Genomic DNA, 12,351 nt, shown 5'->3' with positions numbered 1-12,351 from the left:
CTTTGTATTTTCTTCATATCTCATCTTCTCATTTCTCTGCTTCATCTGTTCTAACACCTTATTGTCTCCTACACCTCCTTGTCATCCTTATCCTCCTCCTCCTCCTTGTCATACTTCTCCTCCTACTCCTTTTCCTCCTCCTCCTCCTCCTCCTTGTCATCCTCCTCCGCCTCCTTTTCCTCCTCCTCCTCCTCCTCCTCTTCCTCATTCTACTCCTTGTCATCCTCCTCATCCTCCTTCTCCTCTTCTTCTTCCTCCTAATCCTCCTCCTACTCCTCCTCCTCATTCTCTTCCTCCTCATCCTCTTCCTCCTACTCCTCCTCTTCTTCTTCCTAATCCTCCTCCTACTCTTCCTCCTCCTTTTCATCCTCCTCCTCCTCTTCCTCCTCCTACTCCTTGTCATCCTCCTCATCCACCTCCTACTCCTTGTCATTCTTCTCCTCTTCTTCCTCCTAATTCTCCTTCTACTCCTCCTTCTCTTCCTCCTCCTCATCTTCCTCCTCATACTCCTCCTCCTCTTCTTCCTAATCCCCCTCCTACTTCATCTCCGCTTCCTCCTACTCCTAATCCTCCTCTTCCTCATCTTCCTCCACCTCCTCCTTATCATCCTTCTACCCCTCCTCCTCTTCCTCCTCCACCTCCTCCTAAGCCTCCTCCTCCTGATCCTCTTCCTCCTCCTCATCCTCCTAAGCCTCCTCCTCCTCCTCCTCCTAATCCTCCTCCTCCTCCTACTCCTCCTCTTCCTCCTCCTACTCCTTGTCATCCTCCTAGTCCTTGTCATCCTCCTCCTCTTCCTCCCAATCCTCCTCCTTTTCCTTCTCCTCCTTTTCATCCTACTCCTGCTTATCCTACTCCTAGTCCTCCTTTTCCTCCTCTTCCTCCTCCACCTCCTCCCGTTCTCTCTCTCAATCTGTCGGTCTCTGGTGAGGTAGTGCAGTGGTGTTCAGTGATTAGCAGAGTAGGGAGAAAGGCTGAGTAAGGCTGTGAGGAGTTATTTCAGTCTGAGTTCAGAGAACCACAGTGGCTGTGCTGTGTGGGCTGGGGATAGAGAGGTGCAAGGCCTTTGAGACATTACACTTCATGTGGGAAAAGAAGAGCACGTTTGGCTTCTCTGGTGCCTTCAGGGATTGTGTAATCGCACACTTGGGGAGGCGGGATTGGCCGCCTAGCTTTCAGAGAGGACAGCGGCCAGCTGGGGGGGGGGGGGGGTCCTGCGTTTACTTTACTTTGGCCGTCTGTCTCTCCAGACCTGAAACTGGATAACATCCTTCTGGATGCACAGGGCCACTGTAAGCTATGTGTTTGCAAAGCCTTGTGGGAAAGCAGGCGTGTTTGTCTTGGACCGGCCAGTTTCACTCTGTGATCAGTCTCACTGGTCCTTTGATCACATTACCCAGCCCAGTGGTCCTAATGTTCTCATTACCCAGGCCAGCAGTCCTAATGGGCACATTACCCAGCCCAGCGGTCCTACTGGTCACATTACCCAGCCCAGCGGTCCTACTGGTCACATTACTCACCCCAATGGTCCTAATGTTCGCATAACCCAGCCCAGAGGTCCTACTGGTCACATTACCCAGCTCAGTGGTCCTAATGTTCGCATTACCCAGCCCAGCAGTCCTAATGGGTACATTACCCAGCCCAGTGGTCCTAATGGTCACATTACCCAGCCCAGTGGTCCTACTGGTCACATTACCCAGCCCAGCGGTCCTACTGGTCACATTACCCAGCCCAGCGGTCCTACTGGTCACATTACTCACCCCAATGGTCCTAATGTTCGCATAACCCAGTCCAGCAGTCCTACTGGTCACATTACCCAGCCCAGTGGTCCTAATGGTCACATTACCCAGCCCAGCAGTCCTACTGGTCACATTACCCAGCTCGGTGGTCCTAATGTTCGCATTACCCAGCCCAGCAGTCCTAATGGGCACATTACCCAGCCCAGTGGTCCTAATGGTCACATTACCCAGCCCAGCGGTCCTACTGGTCACATTACCCAGCCCAGCAGTCCTAATGTTCGCATTACCCAGCCCAGCAGTCCTACTGGTCACAATACCCAGCCCAGCGGTCCTACTGGTCACAATACCCAGCCCAGCGGTCCTAATGTTCGCATTACCCAGCCCAGCGGTCCTACTGGTCACAATACCCAGCCCAGCGGTCCTAATGGTCACATTACCCAGCCCAGCGGTCCTAATGGTCACATCACCCAGCCCAGCAGTCCTACTGGTCACATTACCCAGCTCAGTGGTCCTAATGGTCACATTACCCAGCCCAGCAGTCCTAATGGGCACATTTCCCAGCCCAGTGGTCCTACTGGTCACATTTCCTAGGCCAGCAGTCCTAATGGTCACATTATCCAGCCCAGCAGTCCTAATGGGCACATTTCCCAGCCCCGCAGTCCTAATGGTCACATTACCCAGCCCCGCAGTCCTAATGGTCACATTACCCAGCCCAGCAGTCCTACTGGTCACATTACCCAGCTCAGTGGTCCTACTGGTCACATTACCCAGCCCAGCGGTCCTACTGGTCACAATACCCAGCTCAGTGGTCCTACTGGTCACATTACCCAGCCCAGTGGTCCTAATGGTCACATTACCCAGCTCAGCAGTCCTACTGGTCACATTACCCAGCCCAGCAGTCCTAATGGTCACATTACCCAGCTCAGTTGTCCCAATGGTCATATCTGACCTCTGGATTTTCTTAACAATGACCACAGAGCAGACCTCTCTGCACCGCTTGACTGTCTCAACCCCTCACTCTTGCTCTTTCACCTCCATTTCTCTCTTCCTTGCATTTACTTCATGGCCTCATGTTCCCAAGGGGGCCAAGGGGAAAAAGTCAAGTCAGTTTAGTACATTTAATTTTCTTCCTCCTTCATTCATCGTCCTGTTTTCCTGTCCTATAGTTCATGACCAGCAGTCCTAATGGGCACATTTCCCAGCCCAGCAGTCCTAATGGTCACATTACCCAGCCCAGCAGTCCTAATGGGTACATTTCCCAGCCCAGTGGTCCTAATGGTCATATTACCCAGCCCAGCGGTCCTACTGATCACATTACCCAGCTCAGTGGTCCTACTGGTCACATTACCCAGCTCAGTGGTCCTACTGGTCACATTTCCCAGCCCAACAGTCCTAATGGTCACATTACGAAGCCCAGCAGTCCTAATGGGTACATTTCCCAGCCCAGTGGTCCTAATGGTCACATTACCCAGCCCAGCGGTCCTACTGATCACATTACCCAGCTCAGTGGTCCTACTGGTCACATTACCCAGCTCAGTGGTCCTAATGGTCACATTGCACATTCCAACTATCCTAATGGTCACATTACCCAGCTCAGTGGTCGTAATAGTCACATTTCCCAGCTCAGTGGTCCTACTGGTCACATTACCCAGCCCAGCGGTCCTACTGGTCACATTACCCAGCTCAGTGGTCCTACTGGTCACATTACCCAGCCCAGTGGCCCTAATGGTCACATTACCCAGCTCAGCAGTCCTACTGGTCACATTACCCAGCTCAGTGGTCCTACTGGTCACATTACCCAGCCCAGCGGTCCTAATGGTCACATTTCTCAACCCAACGGTCCTAATGGTCACATTACCCAGCTCATTGGTCCTAATGATAACAATACCCAGCTCAGTTGTCCTAATGGTCACATTACCCAGCTCAGTGGTCCTAATGGTCACATTACCCAGCCCAGCGATTCTACTGGTCACATTTCCCAGCTCAGTGGTCCTACTGGTCATATTACCCAGCCCAGTGGTCCTACTGGTCACATTACCCAGCTCAGTGGTCCTACTGGTCACATTACCCAGCTCAGTGGTCCTAATGGTCACATTACCCAGCTCAGTGGTCCTAATGGTCACATTTCCCAGCCCAGTGGTCCTAATGGTCACATTACCCAGCCCCGCAGTCCTAATGGTCACATTACCCAGCTCAGTTGTCCCAATGGTCATATCTGACCTCTGGATTTTCTTAACAATGACCACAGAGCAGACCTCTCTGCACCGCTTGACTGTCTCAACCCCTCACTCTTGCTCTTTCACCTCCATTTCTCTCTTCCTTGCATTTACTTCATGGCCTCATGTTCCCAAGGGGGCCAAGGGGAAAAAGTCAAGTCAGTTTAGTACATTTAATTTTCTTCCTCCTTTATTCATCGTCCTGTTTTCCTGTCCTATAGTTCATGACGAAGAGTCCAAACAAGCGTCTGGGCTGTGTGATCACCCAGGGCTTGGAGGAGGCCATCAAGGTTCATCCCTTCTTCAAGGAGATGGACTGGGTTCTGCTGGAGCAGAAGAGGGTCAAACCACCCTTCAAACCTCGCATTGTGAGTATCACCACACATAGCCCAGACAATGTAGGGTGAAGTTGCCTGTAGATGCTGATCTTGGTTCAGTTTAGCATTATCCACACGAATGGTCAAGGTTAGGATTGGGGAAGGGGTAACTGATCCTAGATCTGCACCTAGGGTACACTTCACCCCGGAGTGTGTCTGAGGTCTTAGGGAACATATCATGCTGTAGGTTTTAGGGCCCCTAATGTTCCACCCTCACCATTATTAACCCCTAACCTTCAACATCCTAAATATCACCAAAGCTTCATTCTTAATAGTGTGTTGGGAACTCTGGAACATAGTTTTATTTAACCTTCATATAACATGACCAGGAACAACTCCTGGACTCTGGTATGGTTATGTGGTTAGGAACAACTCCTGGGCCCTGGCATTGTTATGTGGTTAGGAAAAACTCCTGGGCCCTGACATTGTTACGTGGTTAGGAACAACTCCTGGGCCCTGGTATTGTTACGTGGTTAGGAACAACTCCTGGGCCCTGGCATTGTTACGTGGTTAGGAACAACTCATGAGCCCGGGCATTGTTACGTGGTTAGGAAAACCTCCTGGGCCCTGGCATTGTTACGTGGTTAGGAAAAACTCCTGGGATCTGGCATTGTTACGTGGTTAGGACTTTGCTGATAGCTACTTTATTGAGGGAAAATGTACTTACTATGACTTAGAAACACAATATAACACAGGTATGTGGACACCTCTTCAAATTAGTGGATTCAGCTATATCAGTCACACCCGTCGCTGACAGGTCTATAAAATCGAGAACACAGCCATGCAATCTCCATAGACAAACATTGGCAGTAGAATTGCCTTACTGGAGGGCTCAGTGACTTTCAATGTGGCACCGTCAAAGTATGTCACCTTTCCAGCAAGTCAGTTTGTCAAATGTCTGCCCTGCTAGCGCTGCTCTGGTCAACTGTAAGTGCTGTTATTGTGAAGTGGAAACGTCTAGGAGCAACAACGGCTCAGCCGCGAAGTGGTAGGCCACCCAAGCTCACAGAACAAGACAGGCGAGTGCTGAAGCACGTAGCGGTGAAAAATCATTGGTCCTTGGTTGCAACACTCAGTACCAAGTTCCAAACTGCCTCTGGACGCAACGTCAGCACAAGAACTGTTCATCAGAAGCTTCATGAAATGAGTTTCCATGGCCGAGCAGCCGCACAAAGCCTAAGATCAGCATGCGCAATGCCAAGCGACGTTTGGAGTTGTGTAAAGCTCGCCGCCATTGGACTCTGGAGCAGTGGAAACACGTTTTCTGGAGTGATGAATCACACATCTGGGTTTAGCAGATGCCAGGAGAATACTAACTTTCCCAATGCATAGTGCAAACTGTGATGTTTGGGGGAGGAGGAATAATGGTCTGGGGCTGTTTTTCATGGTTTGGGCTAGGCCCCTTAGTTCCAGTGAAGGGAAATCTTAACGCTACAGCATACAATGACATTCTAGACGATTCTGTGCTTCCAACTTTGTGGCCACAGTTTGGGGAAGGCTCTTTATTGTTTCAGCATGACAATTCCCCCGTGCACAAAGCAAGGTCCATATAGAAATGGTTTATTGAGATCGGTGTTGAAGAACTTGACTGACCTTGACCTCAACCCCATCGAACACCTTTGGGATGAATTAGAATGCTGACTGCGAGCCAGGCCTAATCGCCCAACATCAGTGCCCGCTGTTGTGGCCCAACATGCTGTTGTGGCTGAATGGAAGCAAGTCCCCGCAGCAAAGTATCAACATCTAGTGGAAAGCCTTCCCAGAAGAGTGGAGTCTGTTGTAGCAGCAAAGAGGGGACCAACTCCATATTAATGCCCATGAGTTTGTTATGAGATGTTCGACGAGCATATACTCAAATGTCGACGAGCAATAACTCAAATGTAAATGTACTGTATAGCTAGAGACCTGCTGGGCATGGGGTATTATGAAATACCGAATGGAGTGTGAGGGGAAAGGTACATCCTGTTTCCATTCACACAGAGAGGGGACGATGAGCACCTCAACGAATCACACAACGTGATCACTCCATCCAAATCTATATGTTAATCAGCCTTGTTTTATCATTACTTTATCAAATAAGGAGGTCTAATTATTTGGCAGTCATCATCCTGTACTATCTGACTCTCATGCTCCTTCCTTCCTTCCTTCCTTCCTTCCTTCCTTCCTTCCTTCCTTCCTTCCTTCCTTCCTTCCTTCCTTCCTTCCTGCTCCTGTAAAGAAAACAAAAAGGGACGTGAACAACTTTGACCAGGACTTCACCCGCGAGGAGCCTGTCCTCACCCCTGTAGAAGACGCCATTATTAAGCAGATCAACCAAGACGAGTTCAAGGGTTTCTCCTACTTTGGAGGGGAGGAGAATCTGTCCTAAGGCCTGCACACACACCAGACACACATACATGCAGGAACACTTGACATACACACACATTTGCGAACACACATACAAACATACATACATGCAAACCAATGTATTTTCTCCCATGCAGACATACAGAATTATAAAATACACACAGAGTAAATTATTACTTTCACACACTCATTTAAAACTCCGGCCTCAGATTAGTACCAAGTTCAAAACCTAAACCAGACCATCTACAGCGCTCTACCAGTATATCTGCCTGTATGTGTCTGTCCATCAGTGCATGTTTTCTGGTCCAGATCAGAGTGGTGGATCAAACCAAACTCCTTGTGGTGGAGGGTGGCCCTAGGATTAGCCCCCTGACACTGAATATAGCCAGGCCCTTGCCCCCCTGGTCCGGGCTGATAACAGTGATGAAAGCTCCTCACAGTCCAGCCCCAAATGGTCACAAGGCCCTTTCCAGTGGACTATGAAATGTACAGGGAATGTTTGTGTGACGGTGTCAACTTTTTGTGTATATAAGGATTTAAAGGTCAGGGGTTATGTGTGCTTTGGGCAGGGGTCTTGTTCGACATGGTCTCCTTACGATATGTCAGACTTTCAACTGTTTTGTCAACCATCCTAGTTCCTTAGTGAGTATATGATACTGAAATAATTATATTATTATATGAATCTGTAATTTCTTAAGCTGTCCTGTAAATCTCTCAATGTACTAGAATGGCCTCCTTCTCTGCCATGTTTAAACTGGATGTACTAGAATGTCCTCCTCCTCTGCCATGTTTAAACTGGATGTACTAGAATGTCCTCCTTCTCTGCCATGTTTAAACTGGATGTACTAGAATGTCCTCCTCCTCTGCCATGTTTAAACTGGATGTACTAGAATGTCCTCCTCCTCTGCCATGTTTAAACTGGATGTACTAGAATGTCTTCCTCCTCTGCCATGTTTAAACTGGATGTACTAGAATGTCCTCCTCTACCATGTTTAAACTGGATGTACTAGAATGTCCTCCTCCTCTGCCATGTTTAAACTGGATGTACTAGAATGTCCTCCTCTGCCATGTTTAAACTGGATGTACTAGAATGTCCTCCTCTACCATGTTTAAATGCAAAAAAACGAATCCATAGAACCAATGATTGTATTTAAAAAGCTAAAACCAATTGGTTCACAGTGTCAATAAGTTTCAAAGTTTCCTCAAGATCAGAATGACGGCAGAATTAGAACAAGTCCATGTACATGAAATGCCTGTTGTGTGTAGCTGCAGATCAGTTACATATTGTAGATATGCCCACAGTGTTATGGTAGTCTAGCTTCATGTGCTCCAAATGAATGTCATGGGTTTCAATGTGAACGATTGTGCTTGTATGCATGAGTGATGGTGGGGATGCAACTGAATGTATTTTTTGTATTTGTTTTTGTTTTTGTGTGTGTGTGTCAGTAAGTATACTGCACGTATGCTAGTTTGTGCGAGTCTGTTTGTGCGTGTGCGACATAGGCAGTGGGTTCATGAGAAGGGCCCTCTTGAAGCTTTAACATTTCATTGTGTCTGTTTTATTTCATTGTGTGTTTTATTTCATTTTGTGTTTTATTTGTCGTGATTTTACTGAATTGTCTTGTTGCTCAGTGTCTGAAATCCTGGATTTCCCTGCTATGCAACAAGACTCACAATCATGTGGGGGAAGGCATCACCAGTTGGCCGTGTCGTTCCCTCTGTACAGACCACCTTGTATATAGAAGCCTGTGGACTTCTTGGAGAAATAGAGGTATCATCTATTGCATGGTTATGCATTTGATGTTATTGTGTATTACTAGAATATGAAAAAGTGACAATGTCCATGTGCAATATTCTATGTCTGTCTGTCTGTTTTTGGTTTCCTTTGCTTTCTTGCCAGGTGTCTTCGCTGTTCTTCCTCCCACTGACTATTTGCTGTTGTTTTGTATGGTTTTTACAGTGTATGCATGGCTGTTTTCATTTGCCTGTCTTTAACCCCATTGATAGCCATGTCTATGTGCTTCCTTCAGAATGCTCCATCAAACCACCTCACCACCCCTCTCCTTGCCCTCTCCTTGCCTTCTCCTTGCCTTCTCCTTGCCCTCTCCTTGCCCTCTCCTTGCCCTCTCCTTGCCCTCTCCTTGCCTTCTCCTTGCCTTCTCCTTGCCCTCTCCTTGCCCTCTCCTTTCCCTCTCCTTGCCCTCTCCTTGCCTTCTCCTTGCCTTCTCCTTGCCCTCTCCTTGCCTTCTCCTTGCCCTCTCCTTGCCCTCTCCTTGCCTTCTCCTTGCCCTCTCTCAACTCTTTTGAAGAAAGGTCAACATTTCTTATAGCATATCTCTTTAAAAAGGTCAACATTTTCTGTAGCATATTTCTTTAAAAAGGTCAACATTTTCTATAGCATACTTCTTTAAAAAGGTCAACATTTCCTATAGCATATCTCTTTAAAAAGGTCAACATTTTCTATAGCATACTTCTTTAAAAAGGTCAACATTTCCTATAGCATATCTCTTTAAAAAGGTCAACATATCCTATAGCATATCTCTTTAAAAATGTCAACATATCCTATAGCATATCTCTTCAAAAAGGTCAACATTTCCTGTAGCATATTAGAAAAGGTAAACATTTCCTGTAGCATATATCTTATAAAAGTCAACATTTCCTATAGCATATCTCTTTAAATAAGGTCAACATTTCCTGTAGCATATTAGAAAAGGACAACATTTCCTGTAGCATATATCTTATAAAAGTCAGCATTTCCTATAGCATATCTCTTTTAAAAAGGACAACATTTCCTGTAGCAAATCTCTTTAGAAAGTAAACATTTTCTATAGCATATCTCTTTAAAAAAGGACAACATTTCCTGTAGCATATCTCTTTAGAAAGTCAACATTTCCTATAGCATATCTCTTTAAAAGAGGTCAACATTTCCTATAGCATATCTCTTCAAAAAGGTCAACATTTCCTGTAGCATATCTCTTTAAAAAGGTCAACATTTCCTATAGCATATCTCTTTAAAAGAGGTCAACATTTCCTATAGCATATCTCTTTAAAAAAGGTCAACATTTCCTATAGCATATCTCTTTAAAAGAGGTCAACATTTCCTATAGCATATCTCTTCAAAAAGGTCAACATTTCCTATAGCAAATCTCTTTAAAAGAGGTCAACATTTCCTATAGCAAATCTCTTCAAAAAGGTCAACATTTCCTATAGCATATCTCTTTAAAAGAGGTCAACATTTCCTATAGCAAATCTCTTTAGAAAGTCAACATTTCCTATAGCATATCTCTTTAAAAGAGGTCAACATTTCCTATAGCATATCTCTTTAAAAGAGGTCAACATTTCCTATAGCATATCTCTTTAAAAAAGGACAACATTTCCTGTAGCATATCTCTTTAGAAAGTCAACATTTTCTATAGCATATCTCTTTAAAAGAGGTCAACATTTCCTATAGCATATCTCTTCAAAAAGGTCAACATTTCCTATAGCATATCTCTTTAAAAGAGGTCAACATTTCCTGTAGCATATCTCTTTAGAAAGTCAACATTTCCTATAGCATATCTCTTTAAAAGAGGTCAACATTTCCTATAGCATATCTCTTCAAAAAGGTCAACATTTCCTGTAGCATATCTCTTTAAAAAGGTCAACATTTCCTATAGCATATCTCTTTAAAAGAGGTCAACATTTCCTATAGCATATCTCTTTAAAAAAGGTCAACATTTCCTATAGCATATCTCTTTAAAAGAGGTCAACATTTCCTATAGCATATCTCTTCAAAAAGGTCAACATTTCCTATAGCAAATCTCTTTAAAAGAGGTCAACATTTCCTATAGCATATCTCTTCAAAAAGGTCAACATTTCCTATAGCAAATCTCTTTAAAAGAGGTCAACATTTCCTATAGCAAATCTCTTCAAAAAGGTCAACATTTCCTATAGCATATCTCTTTAAAAGAGGTCAACATTTCCTGTAGCATATCTCTTTAGAAAGTCAACATTTCCTATAGCATATCTCTTTAAAAGAGGTCAACATTTCCTATAGCATATCTCTTCAAAAAGGTCAACATTTCCTATAGCATATCTCTTTAAAAGAGGTCAACATTTCCTATAGCAAATCTCTTTAGAAAGTAAACATTTCCTATAGCATATGTCTTTAAAAGAGGTCAACATTTCCTATAGCATATCTCTTTAGAACATTAATATTACCAAAGGTAGTAAATCTATTGGATTCATGAAGCTTATAGAAACCATCGACCTTCTTAATGCATTCAAGCCAAATAACTCTCTGGCCAAGATACTGTATGTGTTATTGTAAGCCTACACCAAATCAAGGTCAAGTCAAATCTACTGGCAGATTCTGTCAGTAGAACACAAAAAGAACAATGTTGGTTTGTTATGATATTGCAAGTTGTACAGTCCATTTTAGAGTAGAAACTTGAAAGTAACTTTCAAATGTTGGATTCATAACAGTAGGACTATTTGCAATTGAAGAGGTAGTGTAGTAGTGATAGTATGAATACTGTAGAAGTAGCAGTAGCAGTTGTTATTGTAGTAGTAGTAGTTATTGTAGTATTATTAGTAGCATGTATAACAGTGCTAGCTCCACTAGTAGTAGCACTTATGGTATGGGGAGCAGGAGTAACTGTAGCAACAGTGGTTGTAACAGCGTTAATAGGTGACGGTATCATGGAATCAACTGTCAAAGCAATACTGATGCCCCTGCCCCACACACACACACCACTGCATGAAGGCCGCTCATACACCCAAAGCAACCACACCTTTGACACACCTGCACCTGTGTCAATGAATCACATGACCCCCAACATGAGAACAGTGTTAAAGAGAGGACATTTGTGTTTTGTTTTGTAAGATGGCAGACCCCCGTCCTACTCCGACCCATACGGACGGTGTCCCTAGAGGTCCAAAATGCCGCATGCCAAATCCTTAACTCCAACTTTCCATGGTCCTTCTTTTATTGTGTACTTTTTAAACTGTTTGTAAAAGGAAGAGAAAAACTCATAGGAAACCCATTTGTCTGTTGTAAAGTCAGTGAAGCAGATGAATGAGTACAATGTACATTGTTGAAGAAGTACCTCTGGCGGAGTATTATGTGTTTGTTACATACAGTAGAATAAAAGACACAGCAGTGGGTCACATGCATTATATTACTGTATGTACCTCTGTACATGTAGTGTTTCCTAATGGAGACTACGTCTGTAATAAAAGCATGCTCAATTAAGAATATCTATTGGAATGTCTTTTTAATCCAGGACTACACTGATTCTGGGTCTGGGAATCTGGACAATAGTATTGGATTTCTGGTTTCTGTATTGTGAAGCTTTCTATGTACAGTTTGTCACCTGACTGTTTTATTTTCAAGTCGTGTGGCATTCATTATTGTATGTCATTGTAAGCATTTTGCTGTGTGCCAAATTTATTCTAAAGGATGTGAATGTGTACTGTTGGTTTTTGGAACTTATTAAATATAATGATGTCAAAACAAATAGTGGATTTGCTTGTTTTAGAGCTTATTTCTGTTCAGTGATAATCAATATTTATGCAAAAGAGACCCTGGTCTCAAAATGGTCCCTGCTAAAATAAAGGTAAAACAGCTCTCTATGAAACACTGTTTACATTGCCAGATTGGGTTGAGTGTATATAGAGTACTGTCCAGTGTCCATA

The 12,351-nt window shown here is 44.4% G+C and overlaps 1 protein-coding gene across 3 annotated transcripts in view; it reads left to right on the top strand.

The window, feature by feature from the left end:
* LOC129863111 (protein kinase C epsilon type) overlaps positions 1 to 12,173 on the top strand; it is a 267,995-nt gene extending 255,822 nt beyond the window's left edge. The window contains exons 14-16 of one of the 3 annotated variants that reach the window (XR_008760938.1): positions 4,174 to 4,320; positions 6,548 to 9,557; positions 9,593 to 12,173. Coding sequence is in view for 1 of the 3 variants with exons in the window: in XM_055935076.1 (XP_055791051.1) it covers positions 4,174 to 4,320; positions 6,548 to 6,697 (297 nt within the window). In the remaining 2 variants the exon portion in view is untranslated. Of the gene's footprint in view, positions 1 to 4,173; positions 4,321 to 6,547 lie in introns of all 3 variants that reach the window. The other 2 variants (XR_008760937.1, XM_055935076.1) reach the window with 2 other exon arrangements.
* Positions 12,174 to 12,351: the final 178 nt, after the last annotated feature.

This window comes from Salvelinus fontinalis, chromosome 1 (genome assembly GCF_029448725.1).
Source record: "Salvelinus fontinalis isolate EN_2023a chromosome 1, ASM2944872v1, whole genome shotgun sequence".
Taxonomy (NCBI): Eukaryota; Metazoa; Chordata; class Actinopteri; order Salmoniformes; family Salmonidae; genus Salvelinus; species Salvelinus fontinalis.
This window is presented reverse-complemented; position numbering and strand designations above follow the sequence as displayed.